Genomic DNA, 12,283 nt, shown 5'->3' with positions numbered 1-12,283 from the left:
CTCAAACAGTTGGTCTCTTGACAACGTGTCTCTGCAGCTCCTAAGCACACATATAATAAAAACCCTCATCAAGAACAGATCCTTGCAAAGGGACAGATATGTGGTTGGAAGCTGTGAAAGTTCACACTTCAGAAAAATCAAACTAACAAACTGCTGAGCTCTGTTAATTGTTTCCTTAAAAGAAATAAAGCCAACCCCAAACATAAGCTTTAAATAGCTTATCAGAGAGACTCTAAAATTCAGACTGATCAGGCCTAACAGCAGGTTTGATTAACCTGCCACAGATTTCCTACACAGAAGTATGTGGATTTCTGGTTTTTTTATCTAAAGTATACAAAATCTGAAGGGAAAAAACCAACAACAGCTGAAATTGGAAGCATGCAGACACTTTTGAAACCATTAAGAAACATGTTTGGCTTTTTTGTCCATAGGTGAATGCAGAAACCAGACTTCTATGACAGACTAGGACAGTAACACACAGAGCCAAGACTGAGTTAGCATCAAGGCAGAACACTAAAAATATTGTTTTAAAATAGATTAATAAGATAGCAAAAAATGAAAAGAGAATTCTACCTGGTGCTTGAAACAGCAGAACAGAAGGCAGAGCATACGTGTGAGCTGGGGGAACGGAGAGCCAGCAGTGCCCTTCCAACACTCTACCAACAGCAACAGGCAGCTTGCACAAAATGAAGTTTTCAAGGAGCTGTATGCCTTCAAATCCTTTCCAGATGAATAATGTGTCTTCAGGAAAATGCCAGCTTAGATGCCCTTGTTTTCATAAGGCAGGAAAAACCAGCAGGATAGAAACAAAGCCTGGGTTATTTGGGGTTTGGGTTTTTTTGGAGAAGCAGGAGAGGAAACAGAGAGTTCCTTCAGCATAATTTATTTGATTCATTCTTCCTGCAGCACATTAGAGTCATGCTCAAGCATGAAATGTCCTACAAGGACAACTTCAGAACACCTAGGCCTGCTCTTGTGTTGGAAGGATGCAAACAGAGGAGCACCGAATCACATTTCCTAAGAAGGGAACCTTTCCAACACCTCAAAGAGCCTTCAACAGTCCCTTAACAGAAGAGGCAGACAAGTTACTAGAGGATCACTCCACAGATTTTTCTAATTCTGCAAGTCAGATGAAGTTCAGCTTTTTTTTCAGCACCAGCTGAAGATATCTGACTCTCACAGAGTCAGACAAGGCAGATAAATTTAAGGGAAATTTTTAAGGGAAACGCTCACAGGAATGGCTTAGGCTCTACTTTCTGAAATAGCCTCATGATGACTCAATGCATCCTTCTATTACTGGCTTTAGGGAAAAAAAGGCTTTTCCAGCACTTATTTATGCCTGGTAGTACAAGGAATAAACAGACTTCCATTCCCTAAATCTTGGAATGTGCCCTCTACTAAAACCATGAAGAGAACTGCAGCTAAGTGACTGAACTGATAAACATAGCCAGCTTCAGAGTTCCTTGGAGTCCCAAGTTTTACAGCCCCCAAACAAATCAATCTCTTTCTTTTACTGGCTGTGTATAAAACATAACATTTGCTTCAAGAAGTGCTTATCCAGAAGTCTTTTGAATACAAAACAGGAAAAGTCACTATTGGGAGTGTTGGAGGGAGATGAGAAACAGCAGTTTGTTTGATTTGGATTTTTTCCTCTTTTCAAGAGTCCTGACCCATTAGAGCTGAAGCATCCATCTCTAACTGCTTACTATATCAACCTAACAACAACAAAAGAAGACAGGAAGAAAAATAATTTGCATTCTTTAGGAATCTAGGGCTCCTGATCATTAAGTGCAACACAGAGCAGCAGAACAATAAAAACAGCAATTGCACTGTAGATTTATGTACCACGCACAGGTTATGGAATGTAGTGCAGTAGGGCACTGTGCAGTGACAAACTTGCATTCCTTACAAAGTCAACAGTTACAACCTCATGATTTGTACATGTGGGCAATACTGAATGACCTTCGGGCTTTCTAACCTCCACAAGAAGGTAGATTTATTTGTAATCACAAATCAGCTGTTCTGTTTGGGGGGGGGGGGGGCTAAGCAGATATTTGGAAGAACACAGGTTTAAATGTCACACAAAGCAGCAAACGCAGAGGCCAGTACATTAGCTTTAAGGGCTGAATTTGAAAACTGGACTCCAAAACCCAGAGTGGATGATGCAGAAATTGAGTGAACTCGTGTCAGAATGGGTGTCTGCTCCTTCTCTATCTTTTTTCTTTTGTAAGACAAAAATATCTTCCCAGTTCTGTTCCATTATAAAACAGTGGCCTCTCTAGCAGATGTCTTATGTAAAAACATCTAGTTTCAACATAAGAGGTCCAACCTTCACAATGGAGGAAAAAGTTACATTGATCTTAGTGTAGTGGACATAAGACTGTCTTTTTTCTGACAAAGACAATGTATCAACATTTTATTTAAACAAGCATTGCCTGTCTCTTATTCTGACTTTTCTTAAGCATGATATAAATACTAGTTTGGAGGAGGCACTAAACTGGACTGCAGTACAACAGAGCAGTATCCTAGGACAGCAGTAGTAAAATAACAAGCAGCTGTTCACTGCACCAAAACCATACCCTCAATTCAGTGAACAGTTTCTCTGGGTTTTGTTTAACAGACCAAGGCAATAAACCCATGGTATCTAAAACTTCCACATCACAGCTCTCCCACCGCTGACATAAAAGTTCTAATTCAGATTTAAGACACCACATTAAGCAGAACTACTTCCAGATATGCAGAGACATGAGGGGATAGGAGAGAATTAATTGTTCCTGCACATCCACAAATCAAGACAGTTAAAAAGTATATAGTAATGTATAGTTCCTGATGTTCCAAAACAACTGACAAGGAAAATGTGATTTCCAAGCATCTGAGATAAGGCAACAGAATTCTGCTTCCCAACTTCCCCCAAGTTACAGTGAGGTATTTAATTGCTACTTCACAACCTGAAGTGCCCTGTTCTCAGGTACCTAAGACAGAAAGCACAACTACTAAATAGGATGAGGCAGTTAAGCGTTGAATGCATAGCAGATGTTAGTGCAAAACGGGCACCAGCTGCACAGAGGGCTCTGACAATTCACGAAGCCACCCTGGTATTTATACAAGGTTGCCGGTTTGCTAGCCAAGTGGCAAACTTCACAAAGCAGGTCGCATCTTGTTCCTTTCTCAATTCAGATTTGAACTTTCTGTCTTTTTCTTTACAACACTTTACTAAAACCTCAAGAGTAACCAGATGGGCTGAGGATGTTTTACTTATAGGTGTTTTCAAGCACCTTCTGAATAAAATAAAAGACCACAGGAAAGCCTGAATACTCAGCCCCTGAGACGCATACTTCAGTTTGCTGCTCCTGGGGCAGGCAGCAGGACAGCAATCCGAACACAGCACTCGGATGACTAACGCTGAAACAGCAGCAGCAGTCACGACAGAGACAATAAAGACCCTCGGCAACCACACTCGGCTCCGGTGAAAGAAAAATTATTAAAACTCCAGAGGAAAAGCCAGTTCCAATGCTAAACACACTTCCTTAAAGGCCACTTTTCACCGAAGGGATTATGTATGGCATTAACAACACGGATCTATAGAATGCATACGGCATAAGCAAATGTTAGCATAAGGTCTTGGACACCTTTAAGAATGGAACTTTAAGACAAACGGATTACAAAGTGTTGTAATAAAAATACTGCTATGTCGAGGAAGGTGTGTGTGGTGTCAAAAAAAAAACAGCAATCAATTAAAAAACCCTGTCTCCTGAAATGAAAGAGAGGTATATTGAGCTAAAAGAACATAATCTTGGGGACCTTAATATAAGCTACTGTCTTTACCAGACTACTTCAGACAGAAAATTCCTCAGAAGCTTTTCATTTATAAGGACACCAAGGTAGAGAAAAAATGGGATAAAAGGGCAGAAATACACTGGGTGCTCAATAGGGATGCACTGAAGGGTGCTTTAGGATGCTCTTCCCCTTTCCTGGTACACAGACGAAGGAGAAACAAGGACCATGTAAGAGAGAGATCCTTTCCCCAAAAGGATCCACCTCAGGTCTCCCAACAAGGTAACAGGAGGGACCGTATGAAAGAGTGCTTAAACGACAGCAATCTTTCTGCAGTGCGCGCAAAACTACCAGGCAGACTAAGGGAGTTAAACCAAGGAGTTAGGCGTGAGGAGGGGTGGGCTACTGTGTCTCTGCTTAGCTGTCCTGGAGAACAATTCCGGCTGGAGGAAAAGGGCTGTACGGGTTAGGGCGAAGCTGATTACAAAGGCAAGCTTGAGGCTAGAATATGATGCAATGGGTGCTAAAAGGTGGCAGTGGGATCTGAGGTAAAGTCTAAATGTTGACAAAAGAAAGTGGCACAAATACAGAGGCTTGCTAGGGCGTCCAGAGAGGCTGCTGGAGCACCAGACGCAGCGCGCCTGGGAAGGCAGAGGGAAGGCGCAGGGCACAGCCTGGAGGCCGGGACGGGAGGACAGGTGAAGCGGCTGAGGAGAGGCAGCGTGCTCGGGGCACAGAGGCGGGGGCGGGGGCGGGAGGGCTCGGGCGGGCGCGGGGGCAGCGGCGGGCCAGTACCTGGGCGTTTTGGCGGCAGCGCTCTCCCGGCGGTCCAGCACCCCGGGCACGCAGTTGGTGAGCTCGGTCCAGTCGGCGTGCAGCCCGCAGCTCCAGCCCGTGGAGAAGCGGGAGAAGAGCCAGGTCTCCCGGCGGTTGGGGCGGTAGCAGGTGCACTTCTTCTGCCCGGGCCGGCAGTCGCAGGGCACCTCCAGCCGCACGTTCTGCACCAGGTGGCGGCCGAAGGTGGTGCCGCCGGTCTTCTGGATATGCAGGAAGACGATCACGTCCTCACCCTTCATGTCGAAGGCGAGCTCCCGTTCCAGCTCCCGCACAGGGAAGTAGTACTTCTTCACGTAGTGCGGGTCCGGCGTGGGAAAGAGGTCCAGCTCCTCCGAGTAGGAGCGGCCGCTGGGGGAACCCAGGCTCAGCCCCGGCCCCACGTACTGGTATAGGATAAGCATGAAGCACACCGAGACGGCCACGATCAGCAAGAACTTGCTGGTCCTCTCAACCATGGTCCTTCCCGCACGCTTCATGTGTCACCATCTCCCGGGGCTGCCAGCGCTTGGGCAGACGGCGGCGGTGCCGGGGGGCGGGCGGCGGAACCCAGCGCCTGTGCCAGCCGCCTCCCCCCACCGCTGCTCCCCGAAGCAGAGCCTCCCCGGGGGCGGCGGGCCGCTGCCTGGGTCGTCTCGGCTTCCCGGCCGTGCCCGCCCGCAGCGCCGCAGGCAGCGCCGGGAGCGTGGGCAGGGGCAGCCCTCAGCCAGCCGCAGCCCTCAGCCAGCCGCTCCGAGCGGCCGCGCGAGAGCGCCGAACTTAGCAGAGAGGGGCAGCAGGGGGGGCGGAGAGGGACCGGAACGCAAAACCAGCCCCCTCCCGCCCTCCCCCGCCCCGCTTCAGGAAGCCAACCCCATCCCGCTGCTGCCTCCGCCGCGGCACTCGCTCCGCCGTGCCCCAGCCCCAGCGGCACCGGCACAGCAGCGCCCACCCCCGCCGGCGGCGGCACACGGGCTGGGCTCGGCCGGCAGCGAGCGCTTCCTGCCCGCGCCGCCCCGCGCCCGGCATGCACAGCGCCGCCGCCCGCCCCGCGCCGCCCGGCTGCGGGCACACCGCGAGCGGCGGCTCGGCGGGGCCGCGCTCTGCTCAGGCTGCAGGCTCCGCCCGCGGCCTTTCCCGGTCCCCGCTCGCCGGCCCGGGGTTGCGGGCGCGGTCAGCAACGCGCCGCTCGGCGGTGCTGCTCTGCTCCCCGCGAAAAGCGCTGGAGTTGCAAGCGCGGAGCGTGCGCGGCTCCCGAGCGCTTTCGGGGACAAGCTTTAGCGATATGCCGCCGTAAAATAAATCTCGCAGTCGAGCGAGCCCTGGCAGTCCTCGGGGCCGAGCTTTCTGCTCCCTTTTTGCAACAACAGTCATTAGGAACGAGCACATTTGCATGGAGATGAGAGTAGGTCTGCCCCAAGTGCCTGCTCCCGCTGCGGCCGCCGCATGGGACACGGCAAACCTTCAGCTGCAGTGTCACAACTGGATGGAACACAAAAACGCGCTGCGTACACAGGCGCTGGTGGTGTCTGTGGGCAGCAAGACACACCGTCAGCCATGGAGCTGCGAAATGATAACGTCAAGGGAAGCTGAGGCAAAGCCCAGCAAAGGTGTGATTACAGAAAGCTGCCCCAGCAAAAGGCGTGCTGCTGCCCTGCTCTTCTGCTATACACACACCTCACTACCGAGGCAAAGCACCGGGGGAGCCGGGACTGCCAAGTGCGTGGCTGACGTACATACAGCAGTACCCTCTTCAGAGCAGCAGGTAGCAGGTAGAGAGGCCGCTGCAAGGATCAGCACAAGAAGGACCTACAGAGGCCTGCTGGTGTGCTTAGAGCCAGGCTCAACCACCTTACTTGAGCAGTCCTCTCCAGAAGGTGTGGGTCCTGTGGCAGGTCTGTCAACCCGGTGCCAAAAGGCAACTGGGGTTCACTGCCAAGACCAGCTCAGGCAACCCCTCAGGGATCTGTGCTGGGCCCCATCCTCTTTAACATTGTCATAGATGATCTGGATGAGGGCATGGAGTCAGTCATCAGCAAGTTTGCAGATGACACCAAGCTGGGGGCAGATGTGGCTGGGTTGGAGGGCAGAAGGGCTGTGCAGCAGGACCTTGACCGCCTGGACAGATGGGCAGAGTCCAATGGGATGGGGTTCAATAGCTCCAAGTGCAGGGTGCTGCACTTTGGCCACAGCAACCCCATGCAGAGATACAGGCTGGGGTCAGAGTGGCTGGAGAGCAGCCAAACAGAGAGGGATCTGGGGGTGCTGATTGATACCTGCCTGAACATGAGCCAGCAGTGTGCCCAGGTGGCCAAGAGAGCCAGTGGCATCCTGGCCTGCATCAGGAATGGTGTGGCCAGCAGGAGTAGGGAGGTCATTCTGCCCCTGTAGTCTGCACTGGTTAGACCACACCTTGAGTGCTGTGTTCAGTTCTGGGCCCCCCAGTTTAGGAGGGACATTGAGATGCTGGAGTGTGTCCAGAGAAGGGCGACGAGGCTGGGGAGAGGCCTTGAGCACAGCCCTACGAGGAGAGGCTGAGGGAGCTGGGATTGGTTAGCCTGGAGAAGAGGAGGCTCAGGGGTGACCTTATTGCTGTCTACAGCTACCTGAGGGGTGGTTGTAGCCAGGAGGAGGTTGCTCTCTTCTCTCAGGTGGCCAGCACCAGAATGAGAGGACACAGCCTCAGGCTGCGCCAGGGGAGATTTAGGCTGGAGGTGAGGAGAAAGTTCTTCCCTGAGAGAGTCATTGGACACTGGAATGGGCTGCCCGGGGAGGTGGTGGAGTCGCTGTCCCTGGGGCAGTTCAAGGCAGGACTGGATGTGGCACTTGGTGCCATGGTCTAGCCTTGAGCTCTGTGGTAAAGGGTTGGACTTGATGATCTGTGAGGTCTCTTCCAACCCTGATGATACTGTGATACTGTGAAGATCACCCTCTGCTGTCTGGAAACGGAGGCTGAAACATGGCCTAAGAACACAGTGAAACAAGGAGGTTGAAACAAGTCTAAGAGCACAGCGTGGCTTGGCGTACTGGCAAGTCATGCCAGCACTTCATCCAGATATGACTTACTGTCTGCAGAATGAGTAGTAGGAACGATTGTTAATTCCTGGCAGAAAACCCAAGTAAAATACTTTCTCTCCTGTAATTACTGCTATTAGTGATGTTTTGATAAGTTTTCCTTTAAAGTGCTCTTTTAGATTAGAAGTTCTGACCTAGATTGCAGTACTCCAGAACAAAGAAATTCCCATCAGATTGCACTTTTCGGTCCAAGCTGTGTTTTAGAAGACTGTAAGGAAACACATGCAGATGAGACATTGTTAAACAATGGGTCAAATTTACAAGGGCTCAAGAGGAAATGAGATCCCACGTTTCCACTTGAGCAGCACGACTGATCAATCTGCTAGATGTGAAGATGGCTGCATTACTCACAAGTTGTGGAGCCCCTGTGAGTTATGTACTTCTTCCCAAACAAGTAACAATAAAATATTTATAGCACCCAAAAGCATCATACACTGTGCTCAAACCATTTATTTTGTTTGATATTTTCCTCTTAAAAGCCTGCTGCCAATTTTCGTCTTTTCATAGAATCATAGAATCACAGAATCAACCAGGTTGGAAGAGACCTCCAAGATCATCCACTCCAACCTAGCACCCAGCCCTAGCCAGTCAACCAGACCATGGCACTAAGTGCCTCATCCAGTCTTTTCTTGAACACCTCCAGGCACAGGAACTCCACCACCTCCCTGGGCTGCCCATTCCAATGCCAATCACTCTCCCTGCCAACAACTTCCTCCTAACATCCAGCCTAGACCTCCCCTGGCACAACTTGAGACTGTGTCCCCTTGTTCTGTTGCTGGTTTCCTGGCAGAAGAGACCAACCCCACCTGGCTACAGCCTCCCTTCAGGTAGTTGTAGACAGCAATGAGGTCACTCCTGAGCCTCCTCTTCTGCAGGCTGCACACCCCCAGCTCCCTCAGCCTCTCCTCACAGGGCTGTGCTCCAGGCCCCTCACCATCTTCGTTGCCTTTCTCTGGACATGTTCCAGTATCTCAACATCTCTCTTGAATGGAGGAGCTCAGAACTGGACACAGCACTCAAGGTGTGGCCTGACCAGTGCTGAGCACAGGGGCAGAATAACCTCCCTTGTCCTACTGGCCACACTGTTCCTGAGCCAGGTCAGGATGGCATTGGCTCTCTTGGCCACCTGGGCACACTGCTGCCTCATCTTCAGTCTAGTATGTACCAATACCCCCAGGTCCCTTTCTGCCTGGCTGCTCTCCGGCCACTCTGTCCCCAGCCTGTAGTGCTGCTTGGGGTTGCTTGTTCACTCTCTTCCCATTGGCCTCTGCCCACCCATCCAGCCTATCTAGGTCCCTCTGCAGGGCTCTCCTACCCTCCAACAGATCAACACCTGCTCCTAGCTTGGTGTCATCTGCAAACTTACTGATGCTGGACTCAATCCCCTCGTCCAGATCATCAATAAAGATGTTGAACAGGACCGGGCCCAGCACTGCTCTATGGGGGACACCGCTGGTGACAGCTGACAGTTGGATGTGGCACCATTCACCACCACTCTGGGCCTGGCCCTCCAGCCAGTTCTTGACCCACATCAGAGTGAATCTGTCCAAGCCAGGAGCTTGTAGTCCTGGAACTCCAGAAACAATGATGTCATTCTTTCTCACAAAGTTCAGCTACATCCAGCAGCATAGCCTGAAACCCAGTTTAAGGGCTGGAAATGGGTACTACCATTTGGGAAATATATGGGAAGCTTAATTGAACAATAGACTACAGCACCATAACCACAGAGCAGATTTTAGGGTTGCAGTGTGTTTGCCTGCAGTTATGAAGGTACAAATATTAAGAAATTATGGAACTCTGAAGCAGTTGACCATTAATTGCAGTTACATGAGCTGTTTACTGTCAATGAATTGTTTTAACTGTTAGGTGTGAAATATTGTGGCCTTTCTCTTTAGTTACACAGATGGAGATATTCCAGTGGATGTTGTTACTGGTTTATTTTTGTGGTAAGTGTAGAATCACAGAATCTCTGAGGCTGGAAAAGACCTCTGAGATCATCGAATCATAGAATCAACCAGGTTGGAGAAGACCTCCAAGATCATCCAGTCCAACCTAGCACCCAGCCCTAACAGCACATCATCAGCTAAACCATGCCATCAAGTGCCACATCCAGTCTTTTCTTAAAGACCCCCAGGGATGGTGACTCCGCCACCCCCCTGGGCAGTGCATTCCAGTGCCTCATCACCCTTTCTGGGTGGAAGTTCTTCCTAATATCCAACCTAAACCTCCTCTGGCACAGCTTCAGACCATGCCCTCTTGTCCTGTCACTAGTTGCCTGCGAGAAGAGCCCAACCCCCACCTGACTACAACTTCCCTTTAGGTAGTTGTAGAGAGTGATAAGGTCCCCTCCAAGTCTCCTCCAGGCTGAACAGGCTCAGCTCCCTCGGCCTCTCCTCATAGCACTTTCCCTCCAGCCCCCTCACCAGCCCTGTCGCTCTCCTCTGGACCTGCTCCAGCACCTCAGTACCCTTGAAGTGAAAGGCCCAGAGCTGCACACTGTACTCCAGGTGAGGCCTCACCAGCGCCCAGTACAGGGACAGTCCTGCTGGCCACAACCCTGTGAGGAGAGGCTGAGGGAGCTGGGGGTGTGCAGCCTGCAGAAGAGGAGGCTCAGGGCAGACCTCATTGCTGTCTACAACTACCTGAAGGGAGGCTGTAGCCAGGTGGGGTTGGGCTCTTCTGCCAGACAACCAGCAACACAACAAGGGGACACAGTCTCAAGTTGTGCCAGGGGAGGTCTAGGCTGGATGTTAGGAGGAAGTTGTTGTCAGAGAGAGTGATTGGCATTGGAATGGGCTGCCCAGGGAGGTGGTGGAGTTGCTGTCCCTGGAGGTGTTGAAGAAAAGCCTGGATGGGGCACTTAGTGCCATGGTCTGTTTGACTGGCTAGGGCTGGGTGCTAGGTTGGAGTGGATGATCTTGGAGGTCTCTTCCAACCTGGTTGATTCTATGATTCTATGATTCTATGATACAATACAGGCCAAGGTGCCATTGGCCTCCTGTGCCACCTGGGCACACTGCTGGCTCAAGTTCAGCTCCTATCATCCAGCACCCCCAGGGTCAGCTACTAGCACCCCCAGGGTCAGGTACTATCTGCCAGCACCCCCTTGCCTGTCAGTTTGTGAGAGGACACAATAAAATAAGAGTCCCTGAAAGATAAACAGACCACAAAGACAGAGACAGAGTTATGGCTGAAACCCTGCTGTTCTCACAGGGACACCTTCTGTCCAGAGCATGCTGGAAGTGTGGGGAGGGCCTCTGCCCTTCGGATCTACTCCCAGCCCTGCAAGTCCACCACAGCCTGCAAAAGGGGATCTCTGGGATCACTGCTTTTACTCTCACTGCCTCCCTCCTGCTCTGAAGTGCTGGTGTTCCAAAGGTGCCCACAGCTCTGACTCGCCTCAGACGATCGCTTAGGCAAATACTTAAATCAATCCCTGTTTGTACTTGAGGTAAAATTCCACTGAAGGCAGTGATAGAGTAGTTCTTTGCTGCACAGGGAGTTAAACATCAAGTACTGCTTCACTACTAGTTTAGACCAGCATGTTTCTAAGATCAGAGCAGATCTGAGTGGAGTTAAAATAACAAGATCTGCACTTCTCTGACCTTTCCGTTGGAAAAAACAGAGGAAAGAGATGAGAAATCTGAAGAAGACACAAGTTGTTTCTGCCAGCTCCTGTTGCCCAATGCTACTGCCTGCATATTCTCTGAGTTCACCTAGACCATGCATTTAGCCAAGCTGAATCTTCCATTCTCAGGCCAGACATCCCTAGGTTTTCCTATGTCTCACCTGGGTTTCATCACAGTGGGTCTGACTAACTCCAGGAGCAGAAGTCTGTTTCCTGTGAGATGGTGAGAGTGACAATCTGCAGTCACAGAGTTGCCTGAAAACTAAATGTTTATGCAGAACAGAAGTGTTGTAGAGGGGGGAAGATACATTTTGGGTTTTCTGCCTCCACATCCTAGGTGAACACAAACAGAGGACCCTCCCTGACCCACTGAAAAAGTTCTCTGATGCCTTGATATCACAGAATCATAGAATCAACCAGGTTGGAAGAGACCTCCAGGCTCATCCAGTCCAACCTAGCACCCAGCCCTAGCCAGTCAACCAGACCATGGCACTAAGGGCCTCATCCAGGCCTTGCTTCAACACCTCCAGGGATGGTGACTCCACCACCTCCCTGGGCAGCCCATTCCAATGCCAATCACTCTCTCTGCCAACAACTTCCTCCTAACATCCAGCTTAGACTTCCCCCAACACAACTTGAGACTGTGTCCCCTTGTTCTATTGCTGGTTGCCAGGCGGAAGAGACCAACCCCACCTGGCTGCAACCTCCCTTCAGGTAGCTGCAGACAGCAATGAGCTCTGCCCTGACCCTCCTCTTCTCCAGGCTGCACACCCCCAGCTCCCTCAGCCTCTCCTCATTGGGTTTGTGTTCCAGGCCCCTCACCAGCTTTGTCGCCCTTCCTTGGACACCTTCCAGCACCTCAACATCTCTCTGTCTGATCTGTTGCTTCCTACTTTGGAGAAAGAAGTTTTGCAATCTATTCCTGACATAAATCCTGGCCTCAGCTGCCTACTGGTTTAACTTGCAGTCATTCAGGTGTTTGCTGGGATCCAC

At 50.8% G+C, this 12,283-nt stretch overlaps 1 protein-coding gene across 1 annotated transcript in view; it reads right to left on the bottom strand.

The window, feature by feature from the left end:
* The window catches only part of HS6ST1 (heparan sulfate 6-O-sulfotransferase 1), a 267,309-nt gene extending 261,753 nt beyond the window's left edge, over window positions 1-5,556 (bottom strand). Inside the window, exon 1 of the mRNA XM_064165238.1 lies at window positions 4,570-5,556. Coding sequence (XP_064021308.1) covers window positions 4,570-5,087 — 518 coding nt within the window. The 5' untranslated portion in view covers window positions 5,088-5,556. The remainder of the gene's footprint in view (window positions 1-4,569) is intronic.
* Between the last annotated feature and the right edge of the window lie 6,727 nt (window positions 5,557-12,283).

This window comes from Pogoniulus pusillus, chromosome 26 (assembly GCF_015220805.1).
Source record: "Pogoniulus pusillus isolate bPogPus1 chromosome 26, bPogPus1.pri, whole genome shotgun sequence".
Classification (NCBI taxonomy): Eukaryota; Metazoa; Chordata; class Aves; order Piciformes; family Lybiidae; genus Pogoniulus; species Pogoniulus pusillus.
This window is presented reverse-complemented; position numbering and strand designations above follow the sequence as displayed.